At 43.9% G+C, this 13,586-nt stretch overlaps 1 protein-coding gene across 1 annotated transcript in view; it reads left to right on the plus strand.

Annotated features, from left to right (window-relative positions):
* Positions 1-13,586, plus strand: part of tmeff2a (transmembrane protein with EGF-like and two follistatin-like domains 2a) — a 135,465-nt gene that overhangs the window by 104,479 nt on the left and 17,400 nt on the right. The window contains exons 5-6 of the mRNA XM_052521840.1: positions 4,933-5,029; positions 11,678-11,826. Coding sequence (XP_052377800.1) covers positions 4,933-5,029; positions 11,678-11,826 — 246 coding nt within the window. The remainder of the gene's footprint in view (positions 1-4,932; positions 5,030-11,677; positions 11,827-13,586) is intronic.

Here is a 13,586-nt window from a genome sequence, read left to right on the forward strand (position 1 = left end):
AGTCATTATCGCCATGTCTCATATTCTTTGTCATTTTGTCATCCCTGTCATTTCTTCTGTCGCCCTTGGCTTGCTTTTGGGAATTCAGGCAGGGACTTTTTGTTAGGCTGCTGGTGACAAATGGCTTTGTAAAAAGTGCTATAAACAATGAATAAAAAAAGAAAAGAAATGGAAAAATTGAATCTATGCTTCAGTGGTATCATCTTTCACCTTTTTCAATATCAATGTCCATTATGTTTATGGATTGTTTGGCTGCTGCCTCTATTCCTTGGTACGTGGGACCTGTGTATCAGATTCGTAGATTCAATGCTTAGGGGCATCCGGCCATTGATAATGTCATTTTGATTGATTGTTTTAATCGTTTAATTCAGTGCAAGTCTTCTAATAATGGATGGTTTCTCAGTACAGACAGATTATGGTTCAGATGGTGTATAGTCCTTTACTGGAAGTAGCCTACACCAAACGGCAAGATTCCATCAAGCAGGTCTTGACAGTGTCAGTATTTGAACTTTTAATTTCAAATCATTTCAAAGTTGAATTCTTTGAACTTCTTGAGTGCAGCAGTGCCACACTTGAGTTGATGTGGTGCACCATACTAAGGCATAGCCACGGAAAAGAACGGCTCACCCAGCACAGTTCTTAATGTTATAATATCGACATCCCTTTATCCTGAAAACTTGTAACATTTACATTTCAGGAGTCTACTTGCTATGTCTGCAGTAGCCAATCATATTCTGCTATATCAATTGAATAGAAAACCATACTGCAATGGTTTGTTTGAATTGAGGTCTTGCACATTGCTTATGCACACTGGCTAATTGCCAGTTCAAGTATTAAAAGTAGCATGGTGTCTTTTGACACTACGGATCAACCAGTTATAACAGGGAACCATATGGTTTACTCCATTCTGAAGCTGCATTGTCCTGGTGACCACACACCAGCAACAGTCCTCATCATCTGTGGATGCACCCTTTTGTGTGTGTTTGAGTGTGTGTATGCGTGCGTGTGCTTGTGCGTGTGTGTGCCTTTCCCCTCTCTCTGTGTTTGTAACCAAGGTCGCTCTTGAACCGCTGTGTTTTTGGTGTGTGGGCTTCATTCATCATCCCTGTGATAGGTGGTGCTGTAGTGCCCTAAATCTCCCGCTCTGCCTCTCTTTCTCTCTTCAACTGGTTTCTCGCTCGCTCTTTCTCTTTCTCTTCATCGGTCTCTCTCTCTCTCTCTCTCTCTCTGTCTGTCTGTCTGTCTGTCTCGTTTGAGAGGGGGCTCTTGGTCAATGTGGGGAGCTCTATTATTGAGAACAAAATCTAACTGTACTATACATGTATTTTCTGGCATGTCATTTATCTCTCTCTCTCTCTCTCTCTCTCTCTCTCTCTCTCTCTCTTTGTCCTCCCCTTTGTAAAGATTGATTGTATGTCTCTGTGTGTGTGTGTGTGTGTGTGTGTGTGTGTGTGTGTGTGTGTGTGTGTGTGTGTGTGTGTGTGTGTGTGTGCGTGCGTGCGTGCGTGCGTGCGTGCGTGCGTGCGTGCGTGTGCGCTTCTTAATGTGTATATGAGTGCGTGCCATTGTGTGTGGCAGGGGTGTTATTACTATAACCCAGAGCTGCGTAGTATCTTCAACTCTCCTCCCTACTAATGGTTTCCAAGTGGGGGCGGGGGCTGGTCTGCCTCTGTTTCCGATCGATACCGGGAGATGTGAAGAACACAAACATGGCTAATTGTTACAGTCATTGTCTTCTTGTATCTCCTGACACTTGGGATAGTAGACAGGAACAGGGGAGATGTTGTGTAAAGTTGCTACCAAGACACAGATCTACCGTAGTCTGGGATGTGGGGACTTGGGAGGAAAAAGGGAATGAGGGAAAGAGGGTAAAAGCACTGCCTGTCGTTCCAAGTCACTTCATAATTGTACTGACAATGTAGGGTGGGTGGGGAGAGAGGTGTATGTGCATGTGTGCGTGCGTGCGTGTGTGCGTGCGTCTGTGCGGGAATATTTGTGTGAAGTGTACGTAAGCGTTTGACACAATACAGAGAGGCAAAGGATGCAGTTTGAAATGCAGTTTCAGTATAAAACGATTGAAAGTTGTATAGAACAGAGAAAGTAGAAGACATTTGTGTCAGCCCTCTATGAGTTGCGTATGCTAATCCAATCAGTAGCAGTCAATCATATCAATTCTACCTGGATAGGAAAATGAACAACATAATTGAACTGTCAACCTCAAGTCTGTTGAACCCTTATTTGAACACAACACACACCTTTGTATAATTTGTATGATATATTTTGAAATTAAATTAAATGTCTAAATTGCTTTTGAGGGATACAACGTTTTTGCATATTTGCTCTGGTTTGAGTTGCAGTTGGTATCTTTGTGTTGTCACTGCTTTGCAGACAAAGATAATTGAGGCTCACCTTACCTTCTGGAGAGATCTAAGGTATAGAGTAGTCTCATGAATACAGAATATACACATTTCTCGCATGACTGGGTTCTGTCTTCACAGAGACAGGAAAAGAGAGAGCGTCTTAAGCATTCAGGAGGGGTGGGTGGGTGTGTGGGTATGTATGTTCTGCCAAGACCTGAGGGCACAGACACAGGTTCAAACTAAAATTGAGGAACGGGTAGAAATGTTAAAATTCTCACTGCAAGGAAACTTTCTCCTTTCTTGTTTTTCTCTACTTTTCTATCCTTTCTATTGGTGTGTAAGGACTTCGTGGCAAATGCATGTACATGGTAAGAATGATTGCTGAAGCAGAGAGAACTTAACCTTGAGAAAGTGCTATCCAGACAAAACCAGAAAATATCAGGCCAAATAGGCACCGAAACAGTCAGAAAAGGGTCACAAACCAAAGCACTAACCAGACCAAATATGCCCAAGAGCAGACGAAAAAGCACTAACCAGACCAAATATGCCCAAGAGCAGATGAAAAAGCACTAACCAGACCAAATATGCCCAAGAGCAGATGAAAAAGCACTAACCAGACCAAATATGCCCAAGAGCAGATGAAAAAGCACTAACCAGACCAAATATGCCCAAGAGCAGATGAAAAAGCACTAACCAGACCAAATATGCCCAAGAGCAGATGAAAAAGCACTAACCAGACCAAATATGCCCAAGAGCAGACGAAAAAGCACTAACCAGACCAAACAGATTCTACAAGTGTCAGGAACTCTATTGGAGGGATGCGACACCATTCTTCCACGAGAAATTCCATAATTTGGTGTTTTGTTGATGGTGGTGGAAAACACTGTCTCAAGCGGCGCTCCAGGATCTCCAATAAGTGTTCAATTGGGTTGAGGTCTGGTGACTGAGACAGCCATGGCATATGGCTTACATCGTTTTCATGCTCATCAAACCATTCAGTGACCACTCATACCCTGTGGAATGTGGCATTGTCATCCTATAAGAGCTTAGCATGGTAGCTAAATGAATGGCCAAAATAATGAACTGTCCCGCATTTTTAAACATGACCCTAAGGATGATAGGATGTTAATTGCTTAATTAACCCAGGACCCACACCTGTGTGGAAGCAGATACTTTGTATCCTTCATTTACTTGTGTTTTCAATATTTTGGCAGTAACCTGTATGTAAGAGAGTAGACAAAACAAACAGCGAACAGACCAAAACAAGGACAAAACTTGATGTAATGAACACTAAAACAGACTAACCAGGTCAACCCAGGACAAACAGGCACTAAACCAGATGAAAGCTAGACTATAAACCAGGATAATCCAGTCCAAAAGTTATTTCCAAACACCACATGGGAACACACTCTAACAACCCAAGGTGGGGGGAAAATTAAAGATGTGGTACTGGGAGATGATACTTCTCTCCCTGCTTCTCCTTTCTCTTCCTCACGGGCCCTACCTTTTTAAAAATAGCACTCAGTAATAGAGGGCCGGGATGGAAGAGGGAAAGGGGACCAGGGATCCTCAGAGGAGGGATACGCAATTTGAGTTTGGGCAGATTGCTTTTTCCCCCGCCCGGTACTGATGAGTCGTGGCTATGCACCGGTGGGGGGCTAAGCCCTTCAGCCGCCGGCGCACTGCAGAAAAGATATCATCATGATGAAATAAAGGAGAGACTCCAGAAAGATCAGCAGGGATTTCAGGTGACAGAGAGAGAGAGAGACGGGGAGGGATGGAGGAAGGGAAAGAGGGAAGGAAGGAGGGAGGGAAGTAGGCATCAGAGAGACAGTATGGGCTGATTGTTGGATACGGTGGATGTAGAGGCACTTGAGACGCCTGGCTCCCGGTTGCTAGGGGTCATGGTAACATTGTGGGATTGAGGACTTGTGAGATATTTGGCAAATGGGTTTTAAAATTTGGGGGGGCAGAAGTAGTGTGGATCTTATTGAACCACTTTGTTTATATGGGTGTCTATATGTGGCCTTATAGGGGTGATAGTTGTGATAGTTGTGGTACCAAAGGCTTAGTGGATTGGACCATGGAACCTGCATGGGCCACTAATACGTTTATTAAATAACCATGTTGTTATGACACATGCTGTTGTGAGTGGCCAGTTGGCCAAATCTGGACCTTCAAATGTCCTTTAAAGAGACTAGCCGGGATCTTGAAAACTGTGTCTGTATTTTCCAACCTTCCGTGTGGACTCGACTTCAATCTATGGCTCATACATGCTAATATCTGCAGTCTTCTCCCAGTGGAGAAAAATCCTTACATTCTAACATGACATCATTTAGTGCATGAGATCTGTGCACTTGCTCCTGTCATGTAGTGAACACACGCTCTGAAACAAGAGGGATTTCCTGGCTGCATGCTGACAATATTTTTATAACAGCGAGAATTAATCAAATACAGTACATCGATGAAATGAATTCTTCCGAAGTTAGAAAACATCAAAATGAAGGCATTCGACCGGTTAGACATATCTCTCTCAGGAGCTCATCTCTCTCTCTCCCTCTCTCACTTTCAGGAGGTGAGGGGTCAGCGGAGACTGGGCAGAAGGAGACGTCCACCTGTGACATATGCCAGTTTGGGGCGGAGTGCGATGTGGACGCTGAGGATGTATGGTAAGTAAACCTCAGGGCTAGTGCACAGCTGGTCAACTCATTCAGGAAGTTAACAGCAACAGTAGTACCAACTCAGTAGGCTTGTAGTTCGTGTCCACCCTGAGTTAGGAGGCTGGAACGGTTTCAATCCCCAGGCGGGTCATACTAAATGTCATGGGAGGGATCTGAATCCTGGTCTCCCACGGTAGAAATCAATGTCTTGACCATTAAACCAAGTGAAAATTCCCTTTCCTTGATGTTGAAGTGGCATGCAAGACTACCTAATCACATGAGAACATGAGAAAACCATGTACCCGACTCATTTCTGCTACATAAAGACTTAAAAAATGGGAACCGATGCCTTTCTGCACAGCACTCAGCAATAATCAAATTAATGAAAGAATGAACAAATGAATAAACAAATGAGCGAATGACCGAATGAGTGAATGTATTTTTGTGTCTTACCACATTTATGCAACCCTTAATCCCCTTATGGGACACCGTTTAGATTTTCAGCACTTCAGTGCCACATCAGTCCACCTCTTTTAACCTTAATTCAACTCCATTGACTTCTTCAGCCCCATGGGAGGATAGGCTTTAAAGGGTGGATGGACTGAGTGCCATAGACCAAGAGAGGGAAGGTGGAAAATGTCTTTATCAGACTTAATGGCCCGACACCTTACCTACCAACACCTGCATCCCCCTGCTCTGTACAGGCACACACACAGACACACAGTCACACACACACACACACACACACACACACACACACACACACACACACACACACACACACACACACACACACTCCCCATTCCAATCTGTTTGTTTGTGTTTGTGTGTGTGTGTCCTGCTTCAGTGCCACAAACGTGCTTCACTCCCTCTGTTCCCATTGTTCTCTCTCCGTCTCTTACTATCATTCTCTTTTTATTTCCCTCTCTCTTTCTTTATCTGTCTCTCACCCCCTACTCTCTCTATCCCTCTCACTCCTTCCCTCCCTTCCTCTTTCTGTCTGTCAGTCCTTTGGAAGGATTACTCTGAAATATGAGGCTGGGGATTATAAAAAAAATCAATGTTATATTCAGCAGCAATAAAGTTTATAGCTGTGGTTTTGCACGACATGGAAGAGGCTAGGAAAGGGTGCCGAGTGGTCTAGCCACTGACTGTGTGTGCATGCACGTGATTATGTGTGTTTGTGTGGTGTGTGTCTGCTTGCGTGCATATAGGATCAAAGTCTGTGTGTGTTTGTTTATGTGATAGAGTGTGTGTCTGCATGTGTGCTTACCTCAGTCTGCGTTTGTGTGTGTGTGCATTCGTGTATCCGTGTGCATTTGTATGTGCATGTGTTTGTGTGTGTATTTTCATGTGTTTGTATGTGTGTACATGTGTGTGTGCATGACTGGAAGTGGCCGTTAGAGGACAGGTACACAGGAAGCCTGCAGGCAATCATTGAGTTTAGATAGAGGGTAAACCACATGGCACTGTGCAAATCAATAAGACACATCCTACTAAGAAGTGCTCCTCACACACAGGCACTCCAATACATGCTCTTATTGTTCATCTCTGCTTCCTCTCTCTCCGATCTCGATATACACAGAGTTTACAAAGCATTAGGGAACACCTGCTCTTTCCATGACTGACTGACCGGGTGAATCCAGGTGAAGCTATTATCCCTTATTGATGTCATTTGTTAAATCCATTTCAATCAGTGTAGATGAAGGGGAGGATACAGGTTAAAGAAGGATTTTTTTAAAGAAGCCTTGAGACAATTGGGACATGGATTGTGTATGTGGGCCGTTCAGAGGGGGAATGGGCAAGACAAAATATTTAAGTGCCTTTGAACGGGGTGTGGTAGTAGGTGTCAGGCGCACCAGTTGAGTGTGTCAAGAACTGCAACGCTGCTGGGTTTTTTACACTCAACAGTTTCCCGTGTGTATCAAGAATTGTCCACCACCCAAAGGACATACAGCCAACTTGACACAACTGTGGGAAGCATTGGAGTCAACATGGGCCGGCATCCCTGTGGAACACTTTCCCACTTGTTTGAGTCCATGCCCCGACAAATTGAGGCTGTTCTGAGGGCAAAAGTGGGTGCACTTACGTTTGTGTGTGTGATTTTATTTTATTAGGATATTTTTTGCCCACCAAGGACAAGTCTTCCAAAAGCCATGAAGAAATGTAAAGACATACAGAAATGTTTAACAACAACAAAAGCAAAACACAAACACAGATCCACATTCCTATCACCTTTGTATATTACGTGTGTGTGCATACGTAGGCCAGAGAGAGGGTGTGTGTGTGTGTGTGTGTGTGTGTGTGTGTGTGTGTGTGTGTGTGTGTGTGTGTGTGTGTGTGTGTGTGTGTGTGTGTGTGTGTGTGTGTGTGTGTGTGTGTGTGTGTGTGTTGACGCAGTGCAGTATTGCAGTGGTAGTGCCTATTGTGGAGAAAGTGAGAAGCTCTATTAAAAATGCATGGCCTACAGACATTATCCTTGATGACCGCCACAGATGGCCACTCGGGATGGCAAGCCTCTGAAAGCATTGCCACTTCTGGGTCTTTGTGTGTGCATTCACGTGTATGTGGTAATGATAGGTGGGGGATTGTGTATGCGTTATTTGTTTGTTTGTGAGTGCGAGAGTGTGTGTGCGTATAGGTTATGCGTCCCATTACACAGTATGTATATCTATATTTCTATGTACGAGAGTGTTTATGTGTGTGTTTGCAGTATGCAAATTGGGCAGAGAGCGGGTATGAAACAAGGCCAGTGCTTTCCTCATAGACGGCTCTGGGCCAGGGGAAAATAAAAAAGGAGCAGAGTATAATGACAGATTTATAATTACAGTGTCTAACGTTCAGAGCTACTCAGCAAGAACTGTCTAGGGACTGCAATTTTTGTGTAATTTCTGCTGAACATGCTCACTGAGCACTTTGGGTCACACGCACACACACACGCTAACTCATGCGCGCACATTCTCGCACACTGTCGTTTCAATGAAGACCGCACACACACACACAGTCAGTCAGACAGTCAGTAAGTCAGTCAGTTATGCACATATACACATTCACGTACATACATACAGTACCAGTCAAAATTTTGAACACGCCTACTCATTTCAGGGTTTTTCTTTATTTCAAATCAAATCAAATCAAATCAAATCAAATCAAATTTTATTTGTCACATACACATGGTTAGCAGATGTTAAATGCGAGTGTAGCGAAATGCTTGTGCTTCTAGTTCCGACAATGCAGTGATAACCAACAAGTAATCTAACTAACAATTCCAAAACTACTGTCTTATACACAGTGTAAGGGGATAAGGAATATGTACATAAGGATATATGAATGAGTGATGGTACAGAGCAGCATACAGTAGATGGTATCGAGTACAGTATATACATATGAGATGAGTGTGTAGACAAAGTAAACAAAGTGGCATAGTTAAAGTGGCTAGTGATACATGTGTTACATAAGGATGCAGTCGATGATGTAGAGTACAGTATATACATATGCATATGAGATGAATAATGTAGGGTAAGTAACATTATATAAGGTAGCATTGTTTAAAGTGGCTAGTGATATATTTACATAATTCCCATCAATTCCCATTATTAAAATGGCTGGAGTTGGGTCAGTGTCAATGACAGTGTGTTGGCAGCAGCCACTCACACTGTTAGTGGTGGCTGTTTAACAGTCTGATGGCCTTGAGATAGAAGCTGTTTTTCAGTCTCTCGGTCCCAGCTTTGATGCACCTGTACTGACCTCGCCTTCTGGATGATAGCGGGGTGAACAGGCAGTGGTTCGGGTGGTTGATGTCCTTGATGATCTTTATGGCCTTCCTGTAACAACGGGTGGTGTAGGTGTCCTGGAGGGCAGGTAGTTTGCCCCCGGTGATGCGTTGTGCAGTCCTCACTACCCTCTGGAGAGCCTTACGGTTGAGGGCGGAGCAGTTGCCGTACCAGGCGGTGATACAGCCCGCCAGGATGCTCTCGATTGTGCATCTGTAGAAGTTTGTGAGTGCTTTTGGTGACAAGCCGAATTTCTTCAGCCTCCTGAGGTTGAATAGGCGCTGCTGCGCCTTCTTCACGACGCTGTCAGTGTGAGTGGACCAATTCAGTTTGTCTGTGATGTGTATGCCGAGGAACTTAAAACTAGCTACCCTCTCCACTACTGTTCCATCGATGTGGATAGGGGGTGTTCCCTCTGCTGTTTCCTGAAGTCCACAATCATCTCCTTAGTTTTGTTGACGTTGAGTGTGAGGTTATTTTCCTGACACCACACTCCGAGGGCCCTCACCTCCTCCCTGTAGGCCGTCTCGTCGTTGTTGGTAATCAAGCCTACCACTGTTGTGTCGTCCGCAAACTTGATGATTGAGTTGGAGGCGTGCGTGGCCACGCAGTCGTGGGTGAACAGGGAGTACAGGAGAGGGCTCAGAACGCACCCTGTGGGGCCCCGTGTTGAGGATCAGCGGGGAGGAGATGTTGTTGCCTACCCTCACCACCTGGGGGCGGCCCGTCAGGAAGTCCAGTACCCAGTTGCACAGGGCGGGGTCGAGACCCAGGGTCTCGAGCTTGATGACGAGCTTGGAGGGTACTATGGTGTTGAATGCCGAGCTGTAGTCGATGAACAGCATTCTCACATAGGTATTCCTCTTGTCCAGGTGGGTTAGGGCAGTGTGCAGTGTGGTTGAGATTGCATCGTCTGTGGACCTATTTGGGCGGTAAGCAAATTGGAGTGGGTCTAGGGTGTCAGGTAGGGTGGAGGTGATATGGTCCTTGACTAGTCTCTCAAAGCACTTCATGATGACGGAAGTGAGTGCTACGGGCGGTAGTCGTTTAGCTCAGTTACCTTAGCTTTCTTGGGAACAGGAACAATGGTGGCCCTCTTGAAGCATGTGGGAACAGCAGACTGGTATAGGGATTGATTGAATATGTCCGTAAACACACCGGCCAGCTGGTCTGCGCATGCTCTGAGGGCGCGGCTGGGGATGCCGTCTGGGCCTGCAGCCTTGCGAGGGTTAACACGTTTAAATGTCTTACTCACCTCGGCTGCAGTGAAGGAGAGACCGCATGTTTCCGTTGCAGGCCGTGTCAGTGGCACTGTATTGTCCTCAAAGCGGGCAAAAAGTTATTTAGTCTGCCTGGGAGCAAGACATCCTGGTCCGTGACTGGGCTGGATTTCATCTTGTAGTCCGTGATTGACTGTAGACCCTGCCACATGCCTCTTGTGTCTGAGCCGTTGAATTGAGATTCCACTTTGTCTCTGTACTGACGCTTAGCTTGTTTAATAGCCTTGCGGAGGGAATAGCTGCACTGTTTGTATTCAGTCATGTTGCCAGACACCTTGCCCTGATTAAAAGCAGTGGTTCGCGCTTTCAGTTTCACGCGAATGCTGCCATCAATCCACGGTTTCTGGTTAGGGAATGTTTTTATCGTTGCTATGGGAACGACATCTTCGACGCACGTTCTAATGAACTCGCACACCGAATCAGCGTATTCGTCAATATTCCCATCTGACGCAATACGAAACATGTCCCAGTCCACGTGATGGAAGCAGTCTTGGAGTGTAGAGTCAGCTTGGTCTGACCAGCGTTGGACAGACCTCAGCGTGGGAGCCTCTTGTTTTAATTTCTGCCTGTAGGCAGGGATCAGCAAAATGGAGTCGTGGTCAGCTTTTCCGAAAGGGGGCGGGGCAGGGCCTTATATGCGTCGCGGAAGTTAGAGTAACAATGATCCAAGGTTTTACCACCCCTGGTTGCGCAATCGATATGCTGATAAAATTTAGGGAGTCTTGTTTTCAGATTGGCTTTGTTAAAATCCCCAGCTACAATGAATGCAGCCTCCGGATAAATGGTTTCCAGTTTGCAAAGAGTTAAATAAAGTTCGTTCAGAGCCATCGATGTGTCTGCTTGGGGGGGGATATATACGGCTGTGATTATAATCGAAGAGAATTCTCTTGGAAGATAATGCGGTCTACATTTGATTGTGAGGAATTCTAAATCAGGTGAACAGAAGGATTTGAGTTCCTGTATGTTTCCTTCATCACACCATGTCCCGTTAGTCATGAGGCATACGCCCCCGCCACTCTTCTTACCAGAGAGATGTTTGTTTATTTTGACTATATTCTACTCTGTAGAATAATAGTGAAGACATATAAACTATGAAAGAACACATATGGAATCATGTAGTAACCAAAAAAGTGTTGTTTATGTTTATATTTATATTTTAGATTCTTCAAAGTAGCCACCCTTTGCCTTGATGCCAGTTTTGCACACTCTTGGCATTCTCTCAAGAATTCCATGTGTTATTTCATAGTTTTGATGTCCTGACTATTATTCTACAATGTAGAAAATAGTAAAAATAAAGAAAAACCCTGGATTGAGTAGGTATCCTCAAACTTTAGACTGGTACTGTACTTGTACACCCCCCCCCCCACACACACACACACACACACACACACACACACACACACACACACACACACACACACACACACACACGCGCGCACACACACACAAACACACTACATGTGATAAAAGAAACACAGTAGACTACACTCTACAACAGGTGCTGATTCACTGAATGACAAATCGTGAAGAACTCCAGTTCTCTATCACTCTATTATTTTTTTGGTGTGACCACTACTGATGTGTCCCACCATCCTTTGCAATAGGTGTGTGTGTAACATCGACTGCTCCCACATCAGCTTCAACCCAGTTTGCGCCTCGGATGGCCATTCCTATGACAACCCCTGCCAGGTGAAGGAGGAGTCGTGTCAGAAGCAGGAGCGGATCGAGGTCAAATACCTGGGCCACTGCCAAGGTGAGATACAGCTACTTACGGTATACGAAACGTATTTCTGTATCTCTTTCTTCTTCTTCTCCCTTCTCCTCTTTCTACGTTAATATTTAGTAATATAGGCCCCATTGATATTCAATGCATTTTAAATTACATGAATATTTGGTCATTTAGGCGACCAATCAATTGCAAATATAAAATGTGTGCTATATTGGAAGTTTCAAACTTCTTACAACCATCAAAACCTCCTCTTGCAGAATATTGACATGGAAACATGCCTGTCCTTGAATATAATGTTAATATTCTTTATCAGCAATTGAGGCCTATGTAATTTTCTTTTGTCCAACAATTGATCCGGTGCAAAGCAATACAACACAACCACATCAACAAAACACCATCATTATGTCTTAGAACCCAATTCATATAATGAAGCTTTGGCACTGTGGTTTGGTTCTGTGACAGCAACATTGCAAATGAAGGGTTTGATTCCATATTTTTCACATTTGCATTATGTCATCTGAAATGAAGGCTCATGGGTCCTATTCTATGTGTATGAGTTATGGCGATTCTCGTACTTTTTGAGGCTTCTGCATATTGATGCATTAACATGACATTACAACATTCAATGGCAGCCATGTTAGCTCTGATTAACAGAATGAACATTATGATCCATTTACATGGCACTTAAACATTCATTTACATTGGGAATATTAAAAAAGACTATGTAACTGATCTACAATCAAAATTCTGAAACGTGGGCCAACTCTCTAAGTATATATGGCTGGCTATACCCACTGTCCAGAGGGATGGAAAGTCATATATGGTTTTTGCCTCAGGCGCAAAACTGAGTCATTAGGCAAATCATTTCCATTATATTTGTCTGTTCAGTCATTAGTTAGGTTTCTCTAAACTGGCTGCAAACACAGGGAGGCTGCAAACAGTGGGCTGTGTCACTACGACAATAAGAATCAATCCATCCTTGACCGGGAAATGAATTGTGACAGACTTTTCAATGCCCTTATTGTACGTTAAATCCTTCCCTGACGTGTATATAATCAAACTCAAAAATCTTCCCTTGATTTAATTAACCTATCGAAAAAATCTGTAAAACCACCATAAAATGTTTCAAAAGTTGCTTCAAGACATTCTCCGGTACTGCTGTATACTTTTTAGCCAGTAGTTCTGAAAGTAGCACTCACAAGCCAAAAGTGGCCCATGAAAATTGCGTACTACTCACATATGTGCAGATATGTGCACCACCTGATTGCTCTCTGTCTCTCTCGCTCTGCTGTGTGTGCATCTTACTAGCTGTCACGCAAATGGCGAGGGGCTGAAGCTCATTGGCTGGAACTAGAATTGCTAGGGGACTGGCCCACATGGGGGAAAATGTAGGGAAAGTGGCAGAGCATAGCTTCCAGGAAAACATTCACTTTCAAACTAGGGATTTTGTGTCTAATTGAGGTAAAACAGTCATTCTGCTCATAGATTATGCATGTATGAACTACATATTGACACATCCAGCCCAAAATGGGTTTTAAAAAAGACTTAGTAGACACCAAAGTTCCGGAGCATGTCTTTAAATGTTAAATGTCCAAAAAATAAAACCCACATTGTATACATTGTTCACCCTCTGGATACAATGTCTATGTGATATTTGCACAATATAGTTGAAACTAATGGATTATTTTTATATTTATTTATGTATTGATACTTAATTACATGTAGCGTTACTGTTTAAAACCTAATTGGGATATTTTTTCTATTGGGTTTCTGTTGTTTGGGAT

The sequence above is a fragment of the Oncorhynchus keta genome, chromosome 7 (genome assembly GCF_023373465.1).
Source record: "Oncorhynchus keta strain PuntledgeMale-10-30-2019 chromosome 7, Oket_V2, whole genome shotgun sequence".
In the NCBI taxonomy this organism is placed as follows: Eukaryota; Metazoa; Chordata; class Actinopteri; order Salmoniformes; family Salmonidae; genus Oncorhynchus; species Oncorhynchus keta.